General features: G+C 47.4%; 2 protein-coding genes across 2 annotated transcripts in view; both read right to left on the reverse strand.

Moving 5' to 3' along the window:
* Positions 1-6,985, reverse strand: part of LOC146259825 (C-Jun-amino-terminal kinase-interacting protein 4-like) — a 27,483-nt gene extending 20,498 nt beyond the window's left edge. The window contains 4 exon segments of the mRNA XM_084671057.1: positions 314-408; positions 592-662; positions 2,007-2,127; positions 6,215-6,985. Of these exon segments, the coding sequence (XP_084527183.1) occupies positions 314-408; positions 592-662; positions 2,007-2,127; positions 6,215-6,514 (587 nt within the window). The 5' untranslated portion in view covers positions 6,515-6,985.
* Positions 6,986-7,125: 140 nt separating this feature from the next.
* Positions 7,126-14,512, reverse strand: daglb (diacylglycerol lipase, beta). The gene is made up of 15 exons (XM_084671058.1): positions 13,806-14,512; positions 13,523-13,674; positions 13,182-13,356; positions 11,923-12,190; positions 11,711-11,833; positions 11,307-11,434; positions 11,058-11,184; positions 10,804-10,887; positions 10,585-10,662; positions 10,289-10,369; positions 10,037-10,164; positions 9,719-9,787; positions 9,231-9,303; positions 8,802-9,052; positions 7,126-8,595 (listed from the first exon to the last, which is right to left on the reverse strand). The coding sequence occupies exons 1-15, from the start codon at positions 13,898-13,900 to the stop codon at positions 8,400-8,402; spliced, it is 2,028 nt and encodes a 675-aa protein (XP_084527184.1). The 5' UTR covers positions 13,901-14,512; the 3' UTR covers positions 7,126-8,399.
* Between the last annotated feature and the right edge of the window lie 636 nt (positions 14,513-15,148).

Here is a 15,148-nt window from a genome sequence, read left to right on the forward strand (position 1 = left end):
CGCTCAATTGGATAGACCTACAACCAATCAGAGCAATGTAATGTTGTTTGTTGAAAACAAATTCAACCAAAGCGCTCTTTGGTGACGTGGTTGATTACGTTACTGTTGATCATCTGTCCATCATCGTATAAAGCCCACCCTGACAACTTCATTGGTCCGAACAGCTCCTGTTCGGACATCGTTTTTCCCCAAACGAGCCACCCAAGACCCAACTTCCTGATCACATTTTTTTTGTTGGCGGGGATAGGTTGGGCTGGCAGCCAGGCTACCTCTCCAGCACAACTCTCCAGAAACAGCTTTGTGTGTGTCTCACCGTGATCTGCTCATCTGGCCGGAGTCTGAGGCCTCCAGGGCAGTGGTGTGCTGGTGTTTGGCTCTCTCCAGGTGTTCCATGTAACTGTGGATCATCTTGATGGAATATACCACAAACACACAAGAGGGGGGGGGGGTCGACTTTTTTTTTCTCTCTGTTATGCGATCAGTCACTTCCGACAATTGTCATCGACGTCGTCTGATACGGCATGGACAACACACCTTGTCCCGCTGCAATACTAGAATGTGTATCACATGACCTCCCGTGTTCCTGCTTACCTCTGTGTGTCTCTGATGAAGAGCATTATACTCCTTCTTCAGTTCGGCCTCGCGCTCGTCCAGCCTGATGACTGACAGACACAGGGAGGAACTCACGTGTGAACAGAGTTTTACATATGACACATGATAGATGGTTGCAGATATTGGTGAGAGTCACAGTAAGCTACAGTCTATGATCAACAGTGAGGCAGTCCCATGTCATTTGGTCAACCCCACTATAAGTTGTATTCATGGAAATCACTTCCAGTGAACTGTGCTACTCAAACCTTGGCTTTTATTGCCCTGTGACAAGCTTGTACTTTTCAGATACTGCATACAAACTGCTAAGACAAAAAAGGTGTAATGTCTACTTCCTGCCACAGGGTGTCCTCAGTATACCACTGCATTAGGTCAGGGACTGGGGCCATAATCCTGCCCTAATCAGCAGGCTTTAAGGCCTGGAGGAAAGCCACTTAAAAGACTGGTTTGAAGCTTTTTCTTCAAACTGGTTCCCCAACTGTTAAAGCAGCCTTTCTGAGAGAGTGGTTACATCATTCAGGGTGAATAATATGTAGTTGTGTGTGTGTGAGCGTGTGCGTGTGATTCTCACAACTCTTTAACAGTTACACTCACATTTACATGTAGTCATTTTTAGTCATTTGTTTCCCCTCCCTAACCTCAGTCACACAGAGAAAGAGAAACTGATTAAAATAACTTGTCATCAGACACACAGCTGGCTGTACAAGGAAGTGACCCGAGTGTGAACGTGTGTTTGTTTACTAACTGGGGTTTGGTTTCCCTTTATCTTCTCCAACAGCGGAAAATTAAATCAGCGCCTTTCTAAAATTTATTTAAAAGCACTTTTAGAACAAATGTGGTCGCCTGTTAGACTCAATGAAAGTCTCCTAGCATTTGATTCATGTGTGTGTGTGTTTTGCTAGCATGTATCCACACCAGCACCACTGTAATCTCATGTGCTTTCATTATGTTAACATGCTACTTAGGACTTGTGACATGCACATGCTTATTTATATAACCCCCCCCCCCACACACACATACACACACCCCCCGGTAAACAACATGCCTCCTACACAGCAGACTGCTGAGGTAGGCCTATATCAACTGACACAAGACACACACCAAAAACCACATCACAGTATAATCTACGTGACGATCTGAGTTCAATTTATAGAACCAGGAAAAAGTCCTCTGTTCTGTTACAGGGACTGCATGTTGAGCAGGATGAACGTGTTGGCAGATGGAGAGAGGGAGGAGGGGATGAAAAGAGAGAGGGGGGGGGGGTTTGACAGTCATGGTCTTTATTCATTAAGGCCGTTGGGGAGAGTCCTGCAGTCTTCAAGCTGATCAGAAACACAGTCACAAGACCTGCACATACACAATGCTACGGGGTGCTGTGTGTGTGTGTGGTTACTCACTCTGGTCGGCATAGTTCTTGGTCTTGAGCTCTAACTGCCGTGTGTGTGACTCCAGCCCCAGCACTCGACTCTGGAGGTCCTTCCTCTCACCTTCCTGGGAGTCCTCAAACACTATATACCTCTGCAGAGAAGGAGGAGGGGAGAGAGACTATCACAACTGCATGCTAAACAGAAGTATAAAAGAGCTATCTAACGATGCCCACCCTACCTGCTTAGTCTACTCATGTCTGACACTGTTGAGAGGGCCAAATGGTGTATACGTGTGTGTGTTTGTGTGTGTGTTTGGGGGGGTGGGCGGTGTCAGTACATGGTGGGTGTGGGTGTGTGTGAGTAAAAGGCACGCATGTGTGTGTCAAAGGGGAAGTTAACAGCAGTGGAAAGGGACTTGTCTCATCTGTCTTTAGCTCCTTTGTGTCTGTTAAACAGCCACTCTACACAACAGGTGCACAGCACCAGCCTCCTGGCTCACACACACACTGACGCTCAGTCCAGCCTTTGTGAGAGTGAGAGTGTGTGTGTGTGTGTGTGTGTGTGTGTGTGTGTGTGTGTGTGTGTGTACTATTCAGAGGATCTAATTCAAGGATGAGATCAGCCTGACATGAAGGGTTGACTCCGCCAAATTCTTTGAGGAACAGAATCAGACCTCCCGATCACATTTCAGTGCCTGTTCAGGTTGGCCTATCGGCAGGGATCAGGAGTCATCTGCTGGGCCAGATAATCACCTGAGGCTCCTGCCATCCCTGAGGCCTAGCAGGAACAGACCTCCTGTTCTCTCAGCCTGCGTCACTGCACCAGCGCACTGAAGGGTCACAATGATCACTTCTGGCCAAGTTCTCCATCCACTCAACTTGTGTGATGATGAATGTGTTAAATGTGGAGAAATCTGGGTGAGTACACAGGGAAATACCTGGTTTGTGGTGTGAAAGGAGTGCTAACACACACACACACACACCTCCCACATGCACACACACACACCCTGCAGCTGGTCATATGACCCAGGGGAGGATGTTCATATGACAGTGCTCCAGAGAAAGACTGTTCCTCCAGTCCTCTTTTCCCCTCCTCAGCTTCTCTCTCCACTTCTAAACATTCATAATGCTCCCTTTGTCCACCCCCCCACCCCCCCACCCCAACAAAACACACAGCCTTCCACTGTATCAGCACTCATTCAATTGACAGTGAGCTTTATCAACTGGCCAGAGTGTGTGTCCAGAGTCTAGCCTGGTTAAAACTGGGGACACAGGGAGAGACAAGCTGCAGGATTCTACTACCGGAAACACTGGAGAGAAACAACTGTCTAGGCAGAATCAGTGTGTGTGTGAGTATGTGTGCGTGTGTGTGTGTCCAGGGTTAGATTCCCTCACATACAGATGCGAGAGAAGTCTGTGGATGGATTCCAGATATAAAACTGGGCCGCTGTCTGTCATCACCAATTATTTGAATGTACACCACAATTTGGCCATTTCCAACCAATCAGAAAGGAGGGCACCAAGGATGTAGCAGAATGAAACAGGATAAGGATGATCAGACCTTAAGGTCGAACACTATGCTTAAGTGGGAGTGGGCTGGAACGTTACATCTCCCATCACATCCACATCTCTTCCATCCCAGACAGGCCTCACCCAGACTCTCTCAGACTGAGCTCGGTTCTGAGACTACATGTAGTCCTGTTGGGACTATGACATCAATGCTCTGTGACAACATCTGGTTGTGTAGTAACTCTGGCAGTAGAAAGGAACTCAGGAAGTAGTCAAGCATTTTCCAGGAATTTCCTGCCTGGCCCTTCCTTCTTCCTCCGGCCAAGACCACCAGGGATCAGGGACAGAGGGCTGAGTAGACTGGGAGGGCAGACAGAGTGACAGGGTTGAGACTGGGAGGGTTGAGACTGGGAGGGTTGAGACTGGGAGGATAGACAGAGTGACAGGGTTGTGACTGGGAGGGTGGACAGAGGGCAAGGTAGACTGGAAGGGTGGACAGAGGGCTGGGTAGACTGGGAGGGTGGACAGAGGGCTGGGTAGACTGGAAGGGTGGACAGAGGGCTGGGTAGACTGGGAGGGTGGACAGAGGGCTGGGTAGACTGGGAGGGTGGACAGAGGGCTGGGTAGACTGGGAGGGTGGACAGAGGGCTGGGTAGACTGGGAGGGTGGACAGAGGGCTGGGTAGACTGGGAGAGCGCACAGAGGGCTGACTTACTTGGCCCAAACACCAACATTCACCATTTTACACTTGTTTACTATGGTATATAGGCTCGTATTAATCTCAAGTTCAATTCCTTGGCTCTACTCTACTTTTCTACAGTGGAAAATGGGGTCAAAGACCAAACAATAGACATAAAGCTGTCATGCCCCAGTCAGGCACCCAATCATGGAGTATGCTTGAGGTCAAACTGTGTGTGTGTGTGCGCGCGTGTTTGCCCTGTAGGCGTGAGTCATGGGGCCCTTCTTCAACCCAGTAGTCACACACTACTGACATCTCAGCTACAGCATAAACACCATTAGCATGTCAACACATGGGAGGTTAGAGGGCAATGTTAACACAGTTAACAAACCAATCACATAAGCACAGCAGTAGGGTACATCACTAATACACTAAGCGAGGGTAGCTATGGTCTAAGCCAAGGTTAACTTGTGGTTGACACTAGTGAGTATCCTGTCTGTCAGCCTCACTACAGACCCCAGCCTGTCAGCCTCACTATAGACCCCAGCCTGTCAGCCTCACTACAGACCCCAGCCTGTCAGCCTCGCTTCAGACCCCAGCCTGTCAGCCTCGCTTCAGACCCCAGCCTGCCAGCCTCACTACAGACCCCAGCCTGCCAGTCTCACTGCAGACCCCAGCCTGCCAGCCTCACTATAGACCCCAGCCTGCCAGTCTCGCTTCAGACCCCAGCCTGTCAGCCTCACTACAGACCCCAGCCTGCCAGTCTCACTGCAGACCCCAGCCTGCCAGCCTCACTACAGACCCCAGCCTGCCAGCCTCACTATAGACCCCAGCCTGCCAGCCTCACTACAGACCCTAGCCTGCCAGCCTCACTACAGACCCCAGCCTGTCAGCCTCACTACAGACCCCAGCCTGCCAGCCTCACTTTAGACCCCAGCCTTCCAGCCTCACTATAGACCCCAGCCTGCCACCCTCACTACAGACCCCAGCCTGCCAGCCTCACTATAGACCCCAGCCTGCCAGCCTCACTACAGACCCCAGCCTGCCAGCCTCACTATAGACCCCAGCCTGCCAGCCTCACTACAGACCCCAGACTGTCAGCCTCACTATAGACCCCAGCCTGTCAGCCTCACTATAGACCCCAGTCTGCCAGCCTCACTATAGACCCCAGTCTGCCATTCTTGTTTCAGACCTAGCCTTGAAAAATTGACAAACTGAGAGAAAAGACCAATACTACTGAGTGAGTGATTTGCACAACAGGACGTGTGACAACACTGTAAAGATAACCTTGAATTGTTATACCGTCTTTATGAACCTTTTATGAATCATTGATGAACCTCAAAGACCTGTTCCAGTTATGCTTGTCATTCCACATTCACATAACAACTGAAAGGTTATAGCATTGGCGATGCCAGCACAGAACATGCTACCACACACACACACACATTTCCCACCATCAGTAGAACATCACAAAACACTGACAGTCTGTGCACGAGCTGAGATATGGTCACTGCATTGCAGTGAACGCAGTATTATAGTACAGACGTATTCCTGATAAGTTGCCTTACTTCAAATTATTTTTCCATTAACCTTGGGAACCATGAAATAATGCAAATAAGCAAACACTAATGTATGCTGCATAAGGACTGATACTGTTTAATGCACGTAGAAAACATGCAAGGCAAGACAATATTACAGCGAGCACCATAGTTTGGGTCCTGTCAATCACAGTGAAGACAGCTGGTGCTTGGCTGGTAACAAATTCAAGCAAGCAACCTGCCAAGTTAGCAGTTTTCTCAGCACAAAAGTTGTTCCACATGGCCGGAACAACCAAGCTAGCTACTCCAGTTCAGAATGTGCCCGAGGAAGAAAATGACTTGCGCTTGCAGCGAACTACTGCACAACTGTCAAGTTGCTAACTCGATTGGCCTAGCCAGCGTAGTTGTAACAGTTAGCTAGCTTTCCTCAACCCATCATAATCACTGTAGAAAGGTTAATATAACAGACTCGGTCTATCCTGTCCGTCTTTGACAGCAGGGAAGAAAACCTACCTCTTCTGCATGCTTCCTAAGGGCTTTTTCCCGTTCATACTGGGTAATAAGTTGCTCGTTGTCCTCTTTCAGGAGCTCCAGTTCGACTTCGTGCTCTTGGTTCACAGCAAACACCGAGTCCAGGTTCTCTAACACGGCGACCACAAGTGGCATGAGTTCTTTCACTACGTCCTCGTCATATTTTCCGATCAGCCTTTCAAACTCCCGGTAAATGGAGCTCGCCAGACCCGACACCCGTTCGGACATCATAGCCGCCGTGCCCGGGTCATCCTGGTAGAGAACTCCGTCGTCCAGCTCCATTTTCTCACCTCCAGTGCTAGCTCGCGAGCTAGCCGCAACCTTTTCAAAATCTGCCTCCGCTAGTGTTGTGGAGCGAGACCAAATAATGTCCTAAATATATAGTTGAACTACCCATTAGTTGACCATTGAGGAAAAGCGAAACAACAAAACAAAAAAAACACTAATTGGAAAGTTGGGTTCCCTTTTCCCCCTATGGACGGCTTATACTGTAAAGGGCTAGCAAAACTGGCAAGCTAGCAGAGTAGAAAAGTCTCTCCAGTTGTCTTGTTCCACCGACTTCCCAACAGATGAGCTCTGTTGTTGACTGGGCTGTCATGTTGACGTCACGCGCTAAAAGAGGGCTGGGAGGGACTGATGAGAGAAACAGTAAATAATCCTTTGGTTTTATAATACATATAACATTTTACTTCCCCGTGTAAGAATAACCGCCTACCTGTTTCTGTTCGATGTTAAAGCCACTTGTTCTTTATTTGTGGTATTTATGTGTGTAGGCTACTGCTTCTTCTGTGTGCTTTCGTTTTAATTCAACAGGTTGGTAGGTGAAGTTTAAAGAAAGTATTGATATTTAAACAAAGAATAGCCGAAGTAAAAGAAACCCAGGTCTCACGATGTTCCAGGTCATTTTTTCATTTGTTTGAAGGCCCCACAATGAATAATACACAATTCAGGGTGTGAAAATTAAACCCTAATCATCAAGAGTTTCAGAGTGTTTTCCCCATTCGTGTTAAATGACCAGAAAATATAATGACATGTACTGTATGTGAAGCGTAAACAAGTTACCAGAAATAAATGGTTTATAAATTAATCTACTTAATTTCCATGAAAACAATGCTCTCACATCAATCAAAAGTAGTATAAGAATCATGCTCTACACTTGCTGCATATTTAAAGTGCAAAAAAACTACATTTCCATTTAATCTCCAAGTAATTTTCCTTTCAGGCATTGTTGTTCCGTGATGCATAGGCACTATTTACCCTGATGTTCAAAGTCTCAGACATTCAACACAAACAACCAGACAAACTTACAGTTACCAAACAAACACATCACTTTTTTAACACATGAACACCCACATGATGCAGAGGATGACTGCAGCCTCTGGGTAAGATTGTTAACAACCACCCCAATCCTCAGATCAAATGAGTATCAAGTACACATTTAAAGTTACCTAACTTTGTACACAAAGCACAGTTTTTGAAAATGACACAGTACTCTCAAAATCAGATAAATAAGCAATAAAAATGGCAATGAGATCATGAAAAAAATGCATAATAATGCAGAAAGTAAGTAATTGTGAATCTCTTTCCAAGTCCTTTGGGGAAAGAGTTCTGTACATTCTGATAAATTTTGTGTAGGATAGGGGACAGGCCCTTGGAGACAGTGGGCTATGACTGGAGAAAGGAGCAGGACACAGCAGGAGCTTGAGAAGAGCAACTGGGGCTTGGACAAGGAGGACTGGGGCTTGGACAAAGAGGACTGGGGCTTGGACAAGGAGGACTGGGGCTTGGACAAGGAGGACTGGGGCTTGGACAAGGAGGACTGGGGCTTGGACAAGGAGGACTGGGGCTTGGACAAGGAGGACTGGGGCTTGGACAAGGAGGACTGGGGCTTGGACAAGGAGGACTGGGGCTTGGACAAGGAGGACTGGGGCTTGGACAAGGAGGACTGGGGCTTGGACAAGGAGGACTGGGGCTTGGACAAGGAGGACTGGGGCTTGGACAAGGAGGACTGGGGCTTGGACAAGGAGGACTGGGGCTTGGACAAGGAAGACTGGGGCTTGGACAAGGAGGACGGGGGCTTGGACAAGGAGGACGGGGACTTGGACAAGGAGGACTGGGACTTGGACAAGGAGGACTGGGGCTTGGAAGAGAGGCTGATTAGTGGAACTCAGATGACATTGAGATGGCTGTTGCTGAGCGATGAGGGGCAGAGTGAGAATGGCCTGTCACGTGTCACACTCTGTAGGGCTTGAAGCACCCGGTCAGGCATGTGGTCTGACATCATCCTGGGGCTGATTAAAATACTCCGGAACGCAGCCTCAGTGGACCACTCTGCACGGTAACGCACCTGGGAGAAACAGGATCTGGTGGAGAAGATCGGGACAAGGAAGACAGGACAATAGAACGAAAGAAAGAAAAAAGGTGTGGGAAAGAGAAGGTGAAGTAGCACAGGAAAAGAAAAGGTGAAATAAAAAAAAAAAGATAAACAGAAGTATAGCTGTACTGTTAAGAGATATACTGTATTACAGTATGGGAATGTGTGTGTGTGTCTATGTAAACCTAGACAGACCTGCGTGATGGTCCGTCCTCTGTGAGGTGCAGGATTCGCCCGGGGAGGTAGAGCGGAAGCTGAGCAGTGTGAACGGGTGAGTCTTCTGACGCCAAGCTCTGATAGGACGATGAGCGGCGGACCATCAGTGACTCCTCCCCCAGCAGGGGCTGGCTAAGCTCCTCCTCCCGCCTGTTGTCCATCTCAGTGGGGAAGTCGTCAGGGACTCCTCCAATGAGCTCGTACCAACAACCCTGCAACAGAATTTGGTACTAAAGGGAGGGAGAGAGAAAGTTTGGGAGGGAGAAAAGGGGGAGAGAATAGGTGGAGGAAAAGAGATGGAGGGGGGTAAGGCAAGAAAGAGGGAGAGAGTAATGGGGAATGTGAGAAGGAAAGTAACGTGGGGAAAGAGCTTTAAGAGCTTTCTACAAACAAGACTTGCATTCTCACCTTGGGCTTATTGCAGTTAGAAACCATTTTGAGGATTCTCCTCTTCAGATCCTCCATGTTTGGATAACTTAACCTGATTATAGAACAAGTAGAAGAAAGAGCAGGGTCGGAGGAGAGAGAAAGTGAGTTGCTCTCATTTCATCAGTGTCTCTTTTAACAGGGCACGGCCAAATATAGCTGTGCCATCACTCCAGAGTCTATAACAGTGTGCACATCGCAGTACACTTTTAACTTTCCACTCTCACTCCGTACCACACAACACTTCAATGCCAACTCACTTGAACACCAAGCTATCATCTCAGTCCTTTGAGTAAGAGGAATTGAAACTTGACACAAACTTGTGACAGTATTTGGGGTTATTTAAGTTATCTGACATCAAGCTGAGGAGGGAGGTAGTGGATAGGGCTAGACAGAGAAAGCATATTCCGATGATGGGTTGAGAAGTCAGTTAAAATTCCTGGCTACCCGTAATGCATCTGTGTTCTTACCTGGGCACTAAATCCTTCCCCAGAACAACCGACACAACAAACTGTTTGGAGAAGTCAGCCAGCGCCTTACTGTGGAGTGAGGAGACAAGACACTGATAATGATAGATGCACAAAGATTAGTACTAGTAGTATGATATTCTGATATTAGTAGTAATGTACTACTAATATCAGAGGAAGTAGTCCAACTTCAGGACCAATCACAAATCAGTCAGTAGAGGTGGCAGCCTGGGAGGATATTTAAATACAAATGTCCTTATTGGATGCTCAACGGCCAGAAGAGTTGTCATCAGTAGCCAGACAGAAAGGTCTGGTCCTTACCTCATGAGTCCCCCTGGTGGAGAGAAGGAGAAGCACTGGACGCTGGGGAAGGAGCTGCGCAGCAGGATGGCCAGCAGGGACGCTGTGCCCCCACCCAGACTGTGGCCCGTGATCACTAGCTTGTACTCCTGGGATGGGGCGGGGGGGGGGGGGGGGGGGGCGGCAACAGAAATAGAGAGAGACTCTTGGTGAGTTAGTCTGCTACACTGGTGTTACAGTTATACACTTTTAAGTCAGCTCTTTGCTTCTTACCGGAGCGATGGAGAAGGCCTGGTTTAAGATACCGTCGTTGACCAGTTTCTTGTAGATGTAGCCAGCTGCTTGTGACATGCCCTGGAAACAAAGACACACCATTTAGCTTTCAGATAGACAAGGTCAACTCAGCACCACAGATGCACTGGTCATCTTAGCCGTCCGATATCCTGTCTACGCAGAGCACAACTCGGAAGAAGACCCTCTCTTATCCACAATGTCACTGCTGCTTAAGGCTAAAGAAGTGTAACACACACACACTAATGGTGTTAGACATGCAGGCAGTCTCCCCAGACCTTGTGGGCATAGCAGGTTCCTGACACGCCCTCGATGGGCAGGTCCTCGCACTCAGCAGACAGGTCCGTCAGGACGTCCTGGATGGACACCACAGGACAAACCGAAAGGTTTACACACAGACAAGTAGAGTAATGATATGTTGCTACAGGAAGGCGAATGTTCTAGGTGACCAGGTAGGTTACTGTACGGTGAGTCAAAGGAGGGCACAGGCCACTGACCCTGAGCGACAATGTTCCTCTGATTGCCACCAGGACTGCCTCCCTCTTGTGGTCCAGAGCCACGAAGAACGGAATTTCATAGATCTGGAACAAACACGACAAGACTACACTGAGCAACACACTGTTAGGCCTGCCTCGGATAAGCAGTATGAATTGACATGCCTGGTAGTTACCGAGGTCTGATTATTGTCAGTAATGGCATATAGGCACGTGTGTTGTGTCAGTGAGTGTACATGATCCTGTGGGTAACTTACCTGGTTGTGAAAGCTGACATGGATGAAGTCTCTGTACTGCAGCCCAGTGCTGAGCAGGATGGAGGAGAAATGGCAGCCCAGATTGTCTCCACCTACGATGTCATACTCTGCAGTTTGGCTCCCACAGCTAAGACACACACACACACACACACACACACACAGAGACACACGACCCGCTCAGCACAGTCCCTGTGGGGCTCAGCCTCTCGGCTGGTTAACCTGGACATGGCAGACAGAGCGCAGGCTCACCAGTCCCTGCTGAGGCTGCAGGCTCCGGTCATGGGGTTGGAGTAGACGTACATGGGCCAGCCGTACGCTGCAGCAGCAAACCGCATACAGTGGACTGCCTTCTCCAGCTCTGCCTCAAGGTCCTCAGCCTGTGAGGCAGGGCGGGGAAAACACACAGCTGAGGACTCACATGAACTGACTGGCTGGCTGCCTGAATGCCAGATTTAATGACCAACTAACAGATTAATGACTTAATCACTGACTTGAGAGACTACCCGATTGACTGGCTGATTGGCTGGCTGACTGTTGAGAGACCAACAGACTGAATGCCAGGTTTAATGACAGACTGATAGATGAATGCTGACTCACTGACATGAGAGACTGCCTGACTGACTGTCAGGTGAGTCAGTGAGTCCTGTACTTACAATGGGTGAGGAGGGGCTATGGGACACTACGTCTTCTGGTTCTCTGCAATGCTCCATCTTATCCTGCTCCTGGTGCAGCAAGGCTAAGCCTGCTGCTATGTCACTGGCTACCAGGTCTGTATCCTGCAATACACACGCGGATCAGTAAACACAGTAATATAGAGAGAGAGACCCACACATGCACGCACATAGGTACACACAGACACACTTACAGAGAAGAACCCGCTGACGAGCTGTGCGATGCTGGAGAAGGCGGCTCGGTGGCTCTCGTCCTGGGGCAGACAGCAGCATAGGAGCCGGAGCCGGCTTTCCCACACACGGACCGCCAGGGAGCGGGCAGTGGACAGGAGCTGGGAGCCTTCGCTGCTCTCCAGGTCCCTCACCCCCAGCAGTTCCTCTCTGGCAGGTTTTGGGCCAGTGCTGCCCAGGGGGTCGAAAACAAACAACACCCCTATAGCCGTGGACAGCAGCAGGATCCAACTGGATGAGACAGACAGGAAGTCAGCATGATAAAGAGAGGAAGTCAACATTATGCAAAGTTTGGTCACAAGTGTTAAATGGGTTTAGAGACATCATCATATCATTTTACATGAAAACTGTCTTTGCATGGAAGGTCAACAAAATGTTGGCATGGTTTTTAAGTGTGTGACAGGGCTCCCAAGTATAAACGTTTCTAAAGATTTGAAAAATATTTTCTACAAAAAGTTTTGAATGGTTTGAAAAATGTTTTCTAAAAAAGGGTTTGAAAAAAGATTAGTGTTTTTTTGTTGTTGCAAAAATAGGTTTGCATCATTGATGAGTACTTGATGAGGACTCTACTGTACTCTACTGTACTCTGCTTTACTCTACTCTGTTTAGGCTTCTCTGCTCTCCCCTCCTTTCACTGTGTGTGAAAAAAGGTTTCAAAAGATAGAAAAGAATATTTCGAAAAATGATTTCAATAAAATGTTTACTTGAGGCCCTGTATATTACAGTCAGGACATTTATAAAGCACTACACTGATGCTGGTGATGTATGTTACTGTGATCATTATGTATAACAAGTTTCATCTTTACACCAGCCTTTTACACTGAGAACACAGGGGGAACAGATTTCCCCTGATTTTACTACTGTAGGCTACACTAGACGGATTAGCACTAGCTGTTACAGACTCTGAAAACAGGGACTGACTAACGATTGAGCAATACTACACTAAACTATACTTTAAAGCCTGTATTTAAGTGCAAATTGCCAAACCTACATCAAGAAATGTACCTTATGCTCTTGGAAAGTAGGTGGGTAGATAGAGTACACTATAAGCTAACACGTGATTATATAAATCACATTCACCTCAACCAAGCAACAAGAGAAAACATAATGATTTTCTGCAGGCACAAGGAAGGGGAAACAGGTGAACTGAATTCTCCAGAACAACGGGACGCTGTTGATTTCGAGCCCTGGTATGTGAAAAAGGGGTTAGGGCTCCACCCACCTGGCCACCACAGCAGCTATGACCGCGCCCACCTCTGCTGGCTCGCAGCCCTGACTGTCGCCAGACACCCAGATGACCCCCAGACACGCCCACACCAGCTCAGGCAGGTACAGAAGAGCTCGTAGGTACACCAGTGCTGGGATGGAGCGCCGCGGCCCAGGGTTAGTAATTGTCCCTGTAGAAACACAGACAAAATGATTTCACATCCCTTGTAAGGTGGAGGTTCAGCCATGTGTTTCATCAATGTGTGTGTGTATGTTGTGTATGTTGTGTGTGTGTGTGAGAGAGAGAGAGTATGGGTGAGGGGAACTTAAATAAGATTTAAATAGAAGAGTGTTTACCTTGAGCACTGACATAAACAATAGCACATAATGAGAGGATGATGAGACCAAGCACGACCAGTAGGACCACCAGGTAGCTGTGGAGAACCCCTCCTCCTGGACACGCAAAGCTGTCTTTGTGGATAGTGTACAGGACCAACGTCCCAACCCACCTGTCACAGCACACAGGAGAGAGCTACATCAGTATAGCCTTCTGGATGAGCGGTGACTATTATTTGTAGTCAATAATTGCAATGTATATGTATCATGAATCAAAGAGTGTTGTAGTTTGCTTATCACCTACCATATCACTCTGACAAACAGCTCAAATGCGCCTGGAAATACAAGATCATCACTTGCAATCCCCCACCGCCGCCCAAACGCAACCATTCCAGGCATCTTGACTACAGCCGGTAGTAGTCAATTAGTTTAATTTACGATATCAATTCGGTGGACGTTGACAATAAATTGTGCTGTCGTGACTGAGTACGGTTAACGTTGGCCACCTGCTCACATTAGCTGTCACAATACTGCTGTTATTAACTTATAGTAACAAGCTAGCATTCGAATCGTCGTTCTTCGAGGCTACGAGCCCATCAACCTATGACATGTCAACGTTGCATCTAGATAACTAGCTACACACAACTCTACAACTTCCGATATTCGCCAGCATAATTAAACATTCCTTCTTGTGCCGCGTCTCAGTTTTCACTGTAGATACACAGCTTGCTATGTATCATCCGAAAATGACCTGGCAGGAGTGCACACGACAAGTGCGATTGCGCACCATCTTGACCCGACGTGACTAGATATCGTTCCGTTTAAAAAATTATAAATAACGCCAGCTCTGGCAGCTATGCAAACTCTTCAGACAAATTAAGATAACGCCTATACCACTATTACTAAGTTGGTCTAGTAAACACCAAAAAATAGCAAAGAACTGACTTTATAGTACCAGATTTCTACTAATGTTACAGAAATATGTTGTTGTTGTTGTCCTTCTCGTGACTCAGTGTCCGGCTAGTAATGTTTCCGCTTAAATGTAGAGCAGTGTTTACAGTTCCGCGCCTTATAACGTTCCGATCGGATTAATGATGATCTACAATTTTCAACACCAAAAAACGTGTATTAAACACAAGTTGTCTGAGTACACAAGGATATTTTGTTTTAGTTATGTTTTCAAACAGATAGCCTATCTGAGTTTGTTTTGTTAGCTAATTTGTCTATTTATTGCTCGTTTGGATCCAAACTAAAACTGTCCGATCTGATGATTGAAGAAGTTAACATAGCTGTGTTTCAGGTCCAACACTGCCTTCACTGCACCTCCTGGCCCAGGGCCGTTGCCCTTGCTGGCATCCCAACATTTACTTATAAATCAGACAATTATAAATATTGAATTGTAAGTCATCCCCTTGTTATGTGACATAGAAGATGATACCAAACATTAATGTTACTGATCCACTTTCTCCTCTTTTATATTCTCAGCATATCAGTGAACTGGCTACTGTGAACAGACAGGACTCTGCTTTTGTCACAAATCTAGTCAGCAGGACCTTTCAAATGGAAACATCAGTTAAGGAAAATAACTTGGAGATGGATCAGAATCCAGCTCATTTTGAGAATGAAAGAGAAGATGACCTCAGCTAG

The sequence above is a fragment of the Hypomesus nipponensis genome, chromosome 13, assembly GCF_054491055.1.
Source record: "Hypomesus nipponensis isolate SF chromosome 13, ASM5449105v1, whole genome shotgun sequence".
NCBI classification, from domain to species: Eukaryota; Metazoa; Chordata; class Actinopteri; order Osmeriformes; family Osmeridae; genus Hypomesus; species Hypomesus nipponensis.

What these genes read in the sequence shown, in the direction of transcription:
- daglb (XM_084671058.1), bottom strand. Translation starts at nt 13,900, where the DNA reads ATGCCTGGAATGGTTGCGTTTGGGCGGCGGTGGGGGATTGCAAGTGAT. An exon ending in CTGTTTGTCAGAGTGATATG is followed by an intron (nt 13,675 to 13,805) that starts GTAGGTGATAAG and finishes GTGCTGTGACAG; the next exon opens with GTGGGTTGGGACGTTGGTCC. An exon ending in TGTTTATGTCAGTGCTCAAG is followed by an intron (nt 13,357 to 13,522) that starts GTAAACACTCTT and finishes GTGTTTCTACAG; the next exon opens with GGACAATTACTAACCCTGGG.